The 13,546-nt window shown below is 46.2% G+C and overlaps 1 protein-coding gene across 1 annotated transcript in view; it reads left to right on the top strand.

The window, feature by feature from the left end:
- The window catches only part of LOC128726632 (uncharacterized), an 82,678-nt gene extending 77,135 nt beyond the window's left edge, over positions 1-5,543 (top strand). The window contains exon 8 of the mRNA XM_053820452.1: positions 5,521-5,543. Within this exon, the coding sequence (XP_053676427.1) occupies positions 5,521-5,543 (23 nt within the window). The remainder of the gene's footprint in view (positions 1-5,520) is intronic.
- Positions 5,544-13,546: the final 8,003 nt, after the last annotated feature.

Raw genomic sequence — 13,546 nt, forward strand, 5'->3', positions numbered from 1 at the left:
GGCATCAAATTACGAAAATTATTCGCCACTTGTGTTGGGCCGAGCGGCGGCGTGTTGGTTTGCAGCAGCTGTGTGGTAGAGGAAAAAGTAAAAAAAGGCCATAAAACATATGCTGTGTGGATGTTTGTGAACGTGAGGCAAAAACATCGATTGAACTACATATTTAAAGCAGCCGCGTCGTCTTCTTTGATGACTTCAGAAACGGTGCAGATGTTAGAGAGCACCTCGAACGGTATCCTTTCAGGCCGCGTGATTGATGACATCTTGCGGTATTATTTCCAAAGGTACGTGAGTTGAGCTTGCCGAGAATTTAACCACAAACGACACGTTCGATCGGCGTCGGCTTTGATTCCCGATAGAATCCCGCTGTATGTGGGTCATTAAGCCACGTAATACCCATCGAATTATGGCATTCGACCGGAAATCGAACTCATCACGTCGCGGAAAGCTGTTCAAGACGTCGAAAGGAGATGGCCGAAAGCAAAAACGAAAAAAAAAACACGCACACACAGATTGATCTCCAAATCGAATCGAAATGGCCCGAATGCACCACAGAAATAACCCGGCTGCTTTGGCTTCTGCGAGAAGCCAACGACAAACAATGTTGCCACCGGTTGCAAGAATTATAGACAATTCCCGTTGATTTGTGCCGATAATGATGCGGCGCGTACCTTGCGGTTTAACAATTACTCAGCACACCACGCCTGTCCGCCTGTCCGGCCTTTAGGGGCCGCGCGAAGAGTGTAGAACAGCCGGTTACGCTGTGCGATCGAGCGATCGAGCGGTCCAGGCGCGAGAATGCTGCCTTTGGGGTCGAGGGTGTTTGCTCAGCTAGCTTGCTCTATATTCTGTGGAGAGATTTTCTCCATCCCCCAGGGTGTCCTAGAATGGACCGTGTGATGGGGTGAAATGAAACAAAGGCGTGTGTGCGAAGAAGAGCGAGTTGATCGATCGTTGCTCATGGCAAATTCCTAGCCATCATAGGCCGTGCGTACAGATTTTGGGGCGAGTGGAAGAACCAAAAGAGGGAGCATGCTGAAAGATAGGGGTAGATATGTCAAGAGCAGTGTCGAGAAAGGCACGCAAAACAAGGCTCATGTTAATCAAGCGGTTACATAATAATACGACGACCAGAGTGGGGAGGAATATCTGTTTTTCTTCTCTCCAAACAGGCACTGAGGATGAACCTTCGCTGGTAATCTAAGATCTTAAGGTAGCGTGGTGTATATATATACGTATATATTTTTTTTTCAAAACAGCTAGAGCAGCTTACACAGTTTGTACAACTGACGGAAAAACTTAACTTGGTATGGTTAGTCGCGCGTTTTCGATTCGCCCTCGAAACGGCATTGAACCGAAGCGTACCTTTTCGCTAGCTCGCTCCATGGTACACCTCGCAGGAGGCTGCGTGTTAATGACCTTCCGGTGGGGTTTTGCAAACGCCCGTCGAAAAGGTTCGTTCATTGCTCCCAGCGAATTCGATCGTGATAGCGCAAAACTAACGGAGGAAACGCGACGTCTTGTGGTGCAGAGCGTGTACGCAAAATAATGCCCTCGCCTGATCCGCGCACGGGTGCTACAGTTTTCATTAATCCCGACGACCTGTTGCTTTCGCTGCGCCACTCGGTGTCATGCTGTGCCGGGGGCCTTTTTTTTTATTTTGCTGGTATTGTTTTGGCGGAAAATCGCTTTTGCCCGCTATCTCTGATTCAAGCAAAATGACAACCGTTTTCCGACCGTCGGCCGGGTTCGTCGCTGTTCGTTCGGCTGTTGAAGTCTTTTGTCCGTGAACGTGATGATAAATGAAGATGCAGCCGTTTTGGGCTTTGATAGCGCTTGAAAAGCTAACACGACGTGATGCTTGATGTGTGTAATTTAACAAGCCTGTTCATGAGCAAAGGTTCGTATCCCGGTGCCCACCGGGGGATTAGCCACAGTAATTTACATTGTAAGAGAGCAGTGAAGGAGCTTCGCATGGATTTTATTGATCCCAATTCATTGTCGAAAACACTGTTTCTCTGACGCTTAATGCCGAGTGACGCATTTATGCGAGGCAACAAAAAAAAACCTTTTTTCAAGCGTTCCTCTTTAACCCCAGTTGGTCTATTATTCAACCGATCTGTATTGTTCGGTTATCTTGCATCTCGCGGGATGAAGAATTCCGGGCGAGCGATCGTTATTTTGCAGAAAATCCTCCAACGAATCTGGCTAAAGAGCAGCAGCAACGTCGGCGCAAGGGAAGGTGATTATATCTTGCAGCCCAACCGCCCGCTCCGAGCCAGCATTTTGACCTTTTGCCAGGAGTACGAGCAGCATATTTGCATGTTAGCTAACAACATTCGCAGTCCAGCGGATCGTGCTGGCCAGCAGAAAAGCAACCAGAGCGCCGTTTGTTCGAGTTACAACGGGCGATGTTCTACGCCAGTGCTCCTGGTGCGACGCGACCTTTGCATCTCGTGGCAAAGTGCGAAATCGGAAGGTAGCTTGGTTTAATTTCTTTCGCACTTCCACCCCCACGCGTAGTTGTGGCCGTTTTTGGATCGTGTCCCAACCCGGCTGCGGGAAATTCATTGCGGGGAGCATTCTATCGGTATTTACAGTTATGTTTTCCACCCGAATGTGTTCTGCCTTCACGTTGTTCTGCGTTGCATTCTGTGCGCGGTCACCTATCGGTGTTGCGATCGGTAAACACGAGCCACACTCGACTCTTCATCGGTGCCCGCAGTTGCAGTTGGGCTCGTTCGATGCAGTTCACGCCCAGCGCGTTTGTGGCCACGGTTCGGTCAAAGCCCTGCCAAAGAGGTGCGGTTGCTTCGTGCACCGTGTCCGGATGGGCCCTCACGAAAGCCACAGCACAATGATCGTTTTCCAGTCATCCAACATAATCGACTCGCGGAGGCTTCACTAACGCATGGACCGGCGGAGGACTGCAGCCAAGGTTCTGAGGCTCGTTGCTGCTAACCCGTTGTTGCCGTTTACGGGGTCACGGTGGAGATTTTCGTCCCTTGTAGTTGAACTTCTCGAAGCCACTCCGGTCGGGATACAGCTATTCGTGTTGCTGGTTTTCTACGGTTCGCGGTTTTCTGCATTGGGTTATTGGCCGAGTGAAGTGTAGCTTAACGCGAAAAATATTTCTATTTGAAAATAATATTTAAAACCAATTGTGTCGTTATATTGCCCATAACAATGAATCTCCACACTGCTTAAAGTCGTAGCATTTTTTGGATCACGTGCTGTAGAATATATTTTAAGCTTTTTATCTTGCATTAAGTTTATACATCATGCTTTACAACTTTCAACAAAAAACTCATTGAACTTGCTTCATACAAGATGTAATATTAGGCTTGATGATATAATTATTTTATTCTTTAGTTTTGTTACACTAATGCGTAAATACTTGGTAGATATATAACTGAGCATAATTTGAAGGTTTCTGCTGTAGTTAAAAATCTATGCTTTGTTGCAGTTTAGTGGTACTTGCTTCTCTCTGCACAGTTGCATAATTTCAAATGCTCTCCTTACTGTAGAATGATAATTTTTCCAATGAAAATTTCTTGTTCGTTTCGAACCAAATGCGCATTGTGCGCCGTTTCTTCTTCACTGCGAGATGTTATTAATGAGGTGTATTGCGCAGTTATGTCAGATGGTGGTAACGAACACAATAACCGACGAGATAAGAGCACATGTCTAATGGCTGCCAAAAGCTTTTCTCATCTTGCATATTTGTCTCAACAACAGTGCCCCATAAAAAGTTCACCGTTCACGCGGACACGGGCCTCTTGCTGGTGGTAGTACTCCTTGCGCCCCATCTGTTTGCCTTCGGTGGCTTGCGGGCAAAAGATGCGCTGGCTGGCCAAGCTGACGCAAGAGCATCTCTCGATCATCCTGTAGGATATGCTGCGCGTCCGCCTTGAGAGCGGAACGCTTTGGCCGGTTGCTTTAGTTTTACATTCTTACTCGAACGACCTTGCAAGATCATTACTTTTATTTTCCTCCGCCTCGGGCGTTTCTGCCGTGCAAAAGCAAGTCTCCGGCTCCGTTTCATTATTATTCTTCGAGCGTACGCTCGCGCGCGCGCGCGCGTTTCTTTTCCCTGCCGTTACGTGGCGTTGCTTTCCGTGCTTTGTTCTTTGCGTTTCTTTCCATCGTCCGATCGCCATGCTCGCGGGATGGCCACGTTTGTATAATGTTTGCGCGGCCGTGTATGTGTGATGATTTCGGTGTTTTAGAAAGCAAAAAGCCAATTTAATTGGATGAGTTTCGTGTGCTTCGAATGCAGGTGTGCCTTAATGTTTTATTCTTCGCGATGGTGCTGCATGCCGTGCACTCGGAAGTGTATGTCAAGAAATCACAAGGAACAGTAATGCTGGAAAATGATTTTCTCTTGAGATGCTTTTTCTGATTCGTTCATCGAATCGTGACATAGAAGCCGTACTTGTAACAGCGCAGTTTGAAAACGTTTGTCGGAGACACGAATGAATATGTGACTTTTTTTTTTATCCCGCAATAATCCGGAGGCTTTTCGTGCGTTCAGTTTTATTGCGAACACTTCCTCTTCGAACGGAAATAAATCAAGCGATCAAGCGAGCTAAACTGTCAGAAACGCCAGCAAATTTCGATAAAAGGCCAGTCGAATAATACGACCATTTTAATGTCAGAAGCTTAATGGAACGACTTTCCTGCCAGCCGTGTTGCGATCGTCTGCGTTACAGCCCTGGCGCTCAAGCACGATCGCCGGCAGGTGAATTTGCGACGGCTTTTAGGATGCTTTCCGGCTTATGGAAGCCTACCGTGTGTCTCGCCGTGGCGCTCCATGTCGGTGAACTTGAAAATAGCCGGGTTAGCATAGCCGTTTGCTAAATCTCTTTCTTCGCGCCGTGTATGAACACAGCAGATTCGGTCCCAGGCTGCTAGTGACGATCGGTGGCTTTTGTTGGTGCCTGCTGAAGCAAATATTGCAATGGAACCAGCTGCTGCCGCTGATGGACAAACACAATTTGAAATGGTTTTGTTTTTGCTGTTTTCTGATGAGCCTTAAATGCTGCGACTTTTTAGTCGCACACTCAAGTTACAGTTGTCCGAAAGAATGGCTTTATCCATCTAAAGTGGTTTTTAAAACATGTTTTGTATGTTTTGCGAAAAAAAAGAAAAACAAAATACCCCAAATGATCAATGAGTTTGCAATTATTTTTTTATCTACGCATGATCAAGTTTTAAGCTGACAGAATTTATAAGAACTTTTAGATGATGCTAGGCTTAGCTTCCAGCTGGAAAATGGCGTTGGAAATTAATCCAAACTTCACGTTCTGGCTTCGTAAAGACCTACCGCTGCCAATAGTAGTAAAAACTTGACCTTGAATAAGTTCATGTGGTGGTTGCGATAGTCTTTGATGAGTTTGAGATGTTTTTTGTGTAAAGATAGCTATGAAACTAATTTTAGAGCCTTTTATGGGTTTTTTTTATTGCAAATATGATTATGATGTGTCTAATTTTTCGTTCAAATTTATATCTCATTTTCAGGTATGTCGCCCAAGATTGATTAACTGATTTCGTAAGTAATGAGCTTTAGTTAAATTGTTCATTCAACCTTTTTAAGAATGTCGTTTTATCTGAATCTTGTAATTTTTTCACAAATCGCATTTCTTATGATGGTAATATTGGAAGGTCTCTTTGGCAACCCTCCATCTCTTTGGCAAAATACATTCACTAACAGGATTAAAAGATTTTGTATTCACGCTTGTCATGTTCCAAATGATTGTTCGTTCAATTTCAGCAATGATTTAGCAACATTGTAGTGCGATTTATTTTTTCCTGCGCTGTATATTTATACGACCTGACATAACGAGGGATTTATGTCCATTACGCAACCGATATGCAAGCGTGTTATTTTTGGAACATTTTTTAATGATTAAACACATTTTTTTCAAATTTTCTCTTAATACACTTTAATACTATGTTGCATTAGGTGCTAAAATACGTACGCCTGGAAACATATGCTGAGCTGTTATGCTTGCCCCCGGGGGCATTCTGAGGCTGCCGCTCCAGCACATTTATCATCATCTTCGTCACCATCGGTGGAACTAAAATGTGTGATTGATCGATGACTCCGTCGGAACGATTGTTCCTTGAGGGCGTGATCAAGTCGTCGGCTGTTTCATCCCTTTTTGCTAGGTGCGATAATAACCGTGCGAAATGTCCCTCCGGCGACCGATGAGAGCATTATGCTTTTGCGCGTTTTGAGTACCGTGCAGGCTTGCACTTTAACGCTTTCGTCAAGTTCGCCCCTAACCGGTGCACCGCTGGATCCGGTAACGGCAAGCGTCGGCACGGATGCGAAGCCGGTGGAAAATTATAGGTGCGATAATTGAAATATGATGTTTGATTATCATTGCTTGGGCCATCGCACGATTCGTCGTCGTGGGTTAAATTGATTTATTGGCCGTTGGTAAAAGGTTACCATCGTGGTTTCGAACGCTGCAAGTCTGGGAAAAGTTAGGAACGTGTTTTTGTTTTGTTTTTATAACATTTTCATCCGCTTAATCCATTGCGTTGCGCTACACATGCTGAATATTTCTTTGAATTGAATGTCAGGATTGAAAAGGCGAGAGTTTGTGTTTTTTTTCTTCTTCCACAAAATGATTTGGAAACGAACTGCCATTGTTGTCCCGATCATTTACTGCCGTTTCGAATCGGCATTAGTTTCTCATCTCAACCAACCATTGGTTACAAATCGTTAGCCCTTTCCGATCGTTTACTTTCGTATGCTGTTTTTTTCGCACATGATTCCCAGCTCCAATTCTTCCCAGCGCGCACAGTCATTGACCCGCTGTCGTACCCATTCAGAACGGGCCAGAAGCCGCAGGGAGGCTCGGTTCGATCTAGATGGTTGGCCTGGAGCTCGGCTTTAATGAAAATGTTTAACTTGTTTCGCTGTGGAAAATCGATCGGTCGTTTTGAAGTTAGCAGCGACGCTCCGCAGGGAAGCTTTGGGGCGTTTAAATTAAACTAACATCGTACCACCGTCAGCGGTAGCGGCCTTTTTTGGAAAGCATTTCCCATGCTACCGGTGGAGCGAATGGATTACTCGAAAGGTTTCTTCCACCAACTTGTTGTGGCTCACAGCTGGTGGCGACGGTACAACCGAATCAGGCGGTTAAGAACAAGCTTAAAGAGGGAAAGGAACATTTTTATTTGCCTTCAGTGCCATTAATAAATAAATAAACATCATGTTTATTTTTTAAATAATATTTACATAAGTTGCGGTAAACTATACTGCATTCGATAACAATTCTTTGTTGTTTTAGGTTTTTTTTCGTTCCGGAATTTTGTAATTCCTGTTCCGGAAATGATATTTTTTTCTCCTAATGTCGAAACATGGATTATTGAATTATTTATACCAATATTGCTAAGCCAAATGGTACAGCATTTATGTTTTTTTTCTCACCCTCCATAATATCAACATACTTTTTGTGTCTAATTAATTCTAAACTGCGTTGAGGAAGGCCGTCGATTCGCTATTGTAAAATATTACCGTCGTTTACGTATGGTCAATTTGTCACACCGAGTTTCGCTTATAATTACACACCTGCTCAAGCTCCAACCGGGTGTTCCTACAGCATAAACATTATCCGCGCGGCTTGAATGCTCCCATCAGTGTGTGCATACGTCAAATTGCGTTGGTTTCACTTTTCGCGTGACCTTTTCCAACACACTTCCCAGGCGACGGTGCAACTCCGGGCGGCGAGCCCCGTTCAGTGTCACCAAAATTACACCTCGTCAGCAGGGGCATATATTTCTTCCGGCTCATTTTGCATCTGTCAACCAGTCACTCGCTGACAGTGGCAATGCATTTTGGACACCCGTTTCAAATCGAACCTCCGTCGAGGCGTGGAACCCCGCTTAAACGCACGCTAAGAAGCCTGACTTTGACATTCACATTTAGCTGCTTTTTTTCCGTGTGTGTGTGTGTGTGTGTGTGTGTGTGTGTCTCACCAACCCGCCCGAGACTGGAGCGAGGAAATAGGTCAATAACAAAGACACGAAACAGGACGCATCCCAAGGACGAGAAAAAAAAAAGAAAGAAACCGTTGGCAAATTGCTGTCTCCCGGCGGGGGATTCTGTGACAGTGGCGAGTATTAACATGCGTGCACATCGATAAATTTCAGAAATACCAGCCACGAAAACGGGATGGCGTCACGCCCGGTAACGCATCAACTCGCCGGTAACGCATTGTGACAGTCGCGAGCACACCACAGCAGCAGCAGCAGCCGAGAGCCGTCCGTCCGGCTGTCTATCTGTCCGTGGAAACGCGCCCTGTCACATGCTCGGCGGGTTCGTGGAGTCACCGTGTCTACCGGCCTTGTCTGACGGATCTCCCGGTTGTTGGGTATTTATTTTTAATTTCTCCGCGAACCCTCACCACGGGAGCTTGCAGGCAGGAGTGAAAGGAAGGATCCAATCCTGAGCTGAGGGGTGCCGAGCAATTAACGTCTCCCCGGGTTCACTGCCTTACATACGGCACATCAACTTCAATTAGACGGTTGACCGACGGAAACGAAGCGGCTGAAGGGAAATTGGCAAGGGCGGTGTCGTGCCGGGAATGGTCCACAGATGGATGGAGTGACCGGGAGGTGGGAGGGCGCGAAGGGGCATCGCACGCTACATCCGCATTCGGGCCAGGGAAAATAGGTTGAGTGATATTTGCACCGCAGAGCAACAAAAACAACATTCCCAACGGTTGCAACGTACGTGAAAATAAAAAAAAAAGCGCCACGCATGAACCTTTTCTCTCTAATGTGTGCGTTTGTCGAATGGAGTCGTCGGGGGTGGCACAGAGGCAGAAGGAGGGGAGAGAGGTGGGTGGCCTAATGAATGTTGTCTTTCAACGCTTTGGAATGTGTTCACATCCAGCAGGACCTGTTTTGCAGCGTTCTGTACAGGCTTTTTTTTTGTCAGCTTTTGCCCTTCCGTCGAGTTGAAAGTTCGTCCTTAGAATAAGCATCAAAGCGTTCCTTTTTATTTTTGCGTTTCTGGCGCCATGATTGTGCATTGAATTTGTGTCGTTAGCTGTAGTTGGGCTCGACGTTCAACGAGTAGCTCTGGAATGTACTATTTGGCGTGGAAAAAACAACAGCAGCACAAACAATTTTAATGACATGACTCAGGTCAGGACAGTGTGCTAATATGTTTTGTTTCTTGAGAAACATTTCCCTGTGTACATTGTTTCTATGCAATTTTTTTTTAGATAAAATTGCCACACGAAAAAGCCGTAAATAGTAATTCATGTAATATTTGACCAATTGTTCCTAGAAATAAAAAGGCCTCAGTATCTTTAAATTTGTATCTAATTTACTTTTTGAATCTCAATTAATTCTAACTTTATCAAATAAAGTAACATGTTTTTTTTTAATTTATTTAAAATTGCCTCATGATATTTTTGTGTCATTTTATTACATTTCGATGAAATTTGCAGCTTCTAATTATCTAATGCTTTTACAAAATGAGCACAAACTTTAGAGCTCCTTTACAAATGCAATTGAGCGCTGTCTTCATCGTGCGAACTCACATAGAAAAACCACAATCTTTCTATCCACGAGCCACAGAGCCACTTGATTTCGCTCGCCCGGTTCATTTCGCTGTTGCCCCTCATCAATCCCACCCATGGATGCCATTGAATCAATATTTGACCCCAGCCCCAGTCGTGCAGAACATGTCCCACACACACACACACACGCGCGTGCCCTCCCCCAAAAACGAGAACGAGGCTCACTTTCACAAACGACTCCCGCGGGAATCCGATCGATCGGCTTTCGAACCGCGTTCCCGCGGTGGCAAACGGAACGGAATTTTGCATCCACCCGAGCCACATCCAGCAGCGCGACCGAAATAATGCCGCTGTGGAATGCACCAAGGCAGAAATTGATCCGCCCGGCCAGGAAGGACAGCAGCAACCTCGGCTCGGCGTGTGCTGGCGTACGATCGACGAGAGGAAATGGGATCGATCGAAAAAAAAAACATCACGCTGACCTAGAGGAGGAGGCGCGCCTCCAAACCCGGTGGGAAAGCCTGTTTCTTGAGTTGTCGTCGTCGTCGTCGACGTCGCCCGGCTGTCGCTTGCAGTGATATTTATTTAGCATGAAATAAAAATAAACCGCATTGATGCGAGGGCGCCTTAGGAAAATGACACGCCATTCGTGCCCGGGAAGATGCTGGCAATGGGGTGGGTTGACACGCACGGGGTGGGGATGAGAGTGGGGGGGTTGAGAGAAAATCACGAACTTCCTGGGCACGCGGGGAAAAAGAACACACACACACACATAGACACACGAGGAGAAGGACCACACGGAAGGGACGCGAAATCATCGAATTTATTTGCATTTTGCTCTGATTCGAGTCGAGCGACATTGTCGAGGCGAAAGGGAAGGGAAGCAATAAGGGAGGGGGGCATCACTTCATCACCCGACACCCGGAACCCCGGAGGTCCATATTTCACCTCTTTATTTTTATGATGAACCATCCACGCGAGCCCTTCAGAGCACAACCCTCCGCCGTATGGTGGTTTCCGTAAGTGTCGAACCTCGAAGGGAGGCATTCGGGGTGGTGGTCCACCGGGTGATGGAGGAGACGGACGAACGGCCCACCCACAGCCACCCCTGCGAGAGGTGTGCAAGTTTGTAAAGGGGGTGGGTTTATTTTTTGTTTTTCGCAAACGGTGCACACTCCCTCGCACAAGGGAGAGGTTTCGCGCTTGAAACACACACACATGCACTAGGCTCGTTTTGCCGAGAAGCGAGAATAGGCCTGCGAGACGGGGCAGGAGGGGGAAAGTGTCTCGTGTTTTGTCCGCGGCAGCCGGGAAATGAAAAATCGTGAGCACCGCTGAAAAGGCCATCACCAAACGTCATCTGTAAATGGGTCGTTGCTTGTTAGCGCGAGGTTATGATCGCTGGAAGGTTTTTGTGTTTTTGTTTTTTTGTTTTGCTTCGTGCTCATGTCGTCGTCTTCTGCACGAGTCGGACGACGGAAAAGCGCAGGGAAAAGCGTGGTGAGTATGCACGTGGCCCGTGCCGTGCTTGGGGCGGTATTGTTTCGCACCAGGACCCGCTCGGGGAACCATTAATTTCAAATATGGACCCTCTGAACCGCGATGATAAGGTCGCACAGGAAAGGAACACAGCCCGCCTGTAGACGTGTTCTGTGTGTTCTGTGTTGCTGTGAAGGGCGGCTGTGTTGAGCTGGGCGGCAAAAATGATACGCCCTGAATGAAAGGGCTCGGCTGCGTATGTCGAGACTGGGCGGTGGTGTTTTAGGAGAAAACTAGCGAGTCTGGCACTTTGTTGAGGAAATGGCTGTTGCTCTGTTGGATGGATGCAGTTGGTGTCGTGTGGTTGAGGACGAATGGGTACTTTCACGCTGTAATGGGATTAGGGCTCTATTTAATTTCTTATTCAATTAAAAAAGTCTTTATTGTCCATAGCGCTAATAATTATCACCATAAACGGGCCAAACCAATTGCTTGGTTATTTCTGTTCCTACAGCGTGTAAAATAATTGGTATCACTCACACCAAGAGGTAATCAAATGGTAAATAGCTTTCGTGAACCATATTTTGCAAGTCGTTTCTATATTCTAGCGAATGCGCGTTCACCCCCAATAATAGCTCGATTTATCATAGATAATGTGATTTTTACGACAAAAAGCAAGGTATCATGATTCACCAAAGCCAAAGCTCACCCCTCAGAATGGAGCACACAAAAAGCACCAAACCCCAAACAAGCGTAGCCTTTGTATTTTCACCACACACACACACACATGCCATCGAGAGGTCCCGTTCAAATCATCTTCAAACCCCACCGGTGAGCTTTCTATTCACCCCAAAAGAACCACACGGGATGCAGACAAAAAGACAACAGTAACGGTAGCCTCAACAATGGTGTAACATTATCCTCCCCCTTACATAAGCCGCTGCCCAACCGCTCCAGGCCTTTAGTCATTTAAATTACCATCTTCGGTGCTCGCCCATAAAGTGTTATAATAATAACGCGCATATATTGTATCATAGCACCCGGCGGTTGTTGAATGGTGGCCAAGCAAAGGAGGGTGCATTATGTTCCCGACACACAACGCCAAAAGCTCACTCGCCTGCCGCGTGAATCCGTACACTCAATAGGGCTGTGGTGGCGTGTCTAACCGCAGCTGTTGGCTCTGATGCTGTTTTGCTGATGGTTTCATCCTTCATGGGATCGCAGCAGGGTTGGCGGCGTTTCAATCATGTGACCGCACGCACTAAAAACGGCTGATGGATGTATTTACGACCCGCACGTTGGCGGATCTGGATTTCTGCGCTCTTCGTGACGCCCGTGAGTACGACGAAAGCGCCTGGCAAGCGAGAGGATCGTTGAAGGTACTCCATAACTCGGCTCGATGTTGCTTAACCGAGCGTCCGTTCGATCGCGCGCGCCCATGGCTGCTGAAGTCATCCTTTCACCTCGAACGGCAGCCGCAACAGCATAAGGCGGCGCGCTTAGAACAACACGGTTTTGGCACAATAAAATCTTCCGTTTATGTGGGGTGGTTTTTTTTTTCTTTTCGTTGTTGCTTAACTCGAGCTTTTTCCCTCGCCAAGGCAGAAGCAACTGTGCAACATTCTGGTTGCGGTTGAGCTCTGGAGCTAGCCAGCAGACGGGATGCGGATAATGCTACAAGCTCTCGGGCTCGTTTTGCGGTCGAATAAACTACACTTTATGCAACCGGAACTCGGGGCAGCCACTCGACGTGGTAATAAAAATGTAGAAATCATGACCAAGCGAGAGCAATCCATTTTTAAGGTCTGCAATACGTTTTTTCGTTCGTTATAAATCATGCGAATTTTCGCTGCACCGGCTATTGATTTTTGCCAACAGATGGTTCATTGTTTTGTAGCTCAAATGGGTTTGAATATTTTTTTGCAAATTAATGCAATGCACAACAAAGGTGATTTATCTCGTCGTCAGATGAATATCGATGTCTGTTGAATTCCCACCAATGTTATTTGCTTCAGGTATTACTACTGACATAAATGCCGAAGTACGAAAAAAAATCACACTGCAATTATCAATCCATATTAATTTAAATCCGAGTAATATGATCTATCAGAATGAAAGAATGATGAAATGATTGGGATGAAATATGCATTAATACCCAGATAGCTTATTTTTCGCTCATACGCTCTTCGGATGAAATTTCCTGACGGAAAATTCCACCCTCTCTACGGAAACATTCCGATATTTTCATTTAAAAAATTGCGTGCTTTAATCTACCACATAGCTATCTGCAATTAAATGCGTGTGGGGCTTTCGCTTTAAAGCCGCTAGAAGCGGTATGAAAATGCCCCGCGGACTACCATTTTAAATTTTGACTTGCCAACTTTGTGTTACGCTCAATTTGTCTAAAATCAATTTGCAATTGCCCGTCCAGGGACTCGCAAGGGCTTGCAAAGCGCAGCTGACGATGGCTAGGCAGAGGACGCACTTTAACTTGAATAATTGGCCTATCGACGCTGGCGTTC

Source organism: Anopheles nili, chromosome 2 (genome assembly GCF_943737925.1).
Source record: "Anopheles nili chromosome 2, idAnoNiliSN_F5_01, whole genome shotgun sequence".
Lineage (NCBI taxonomy): Eukaryota > Metazoa > Arthropoda > Insecta > Diptera > Culicidae > Anopheles > Anopheles nili.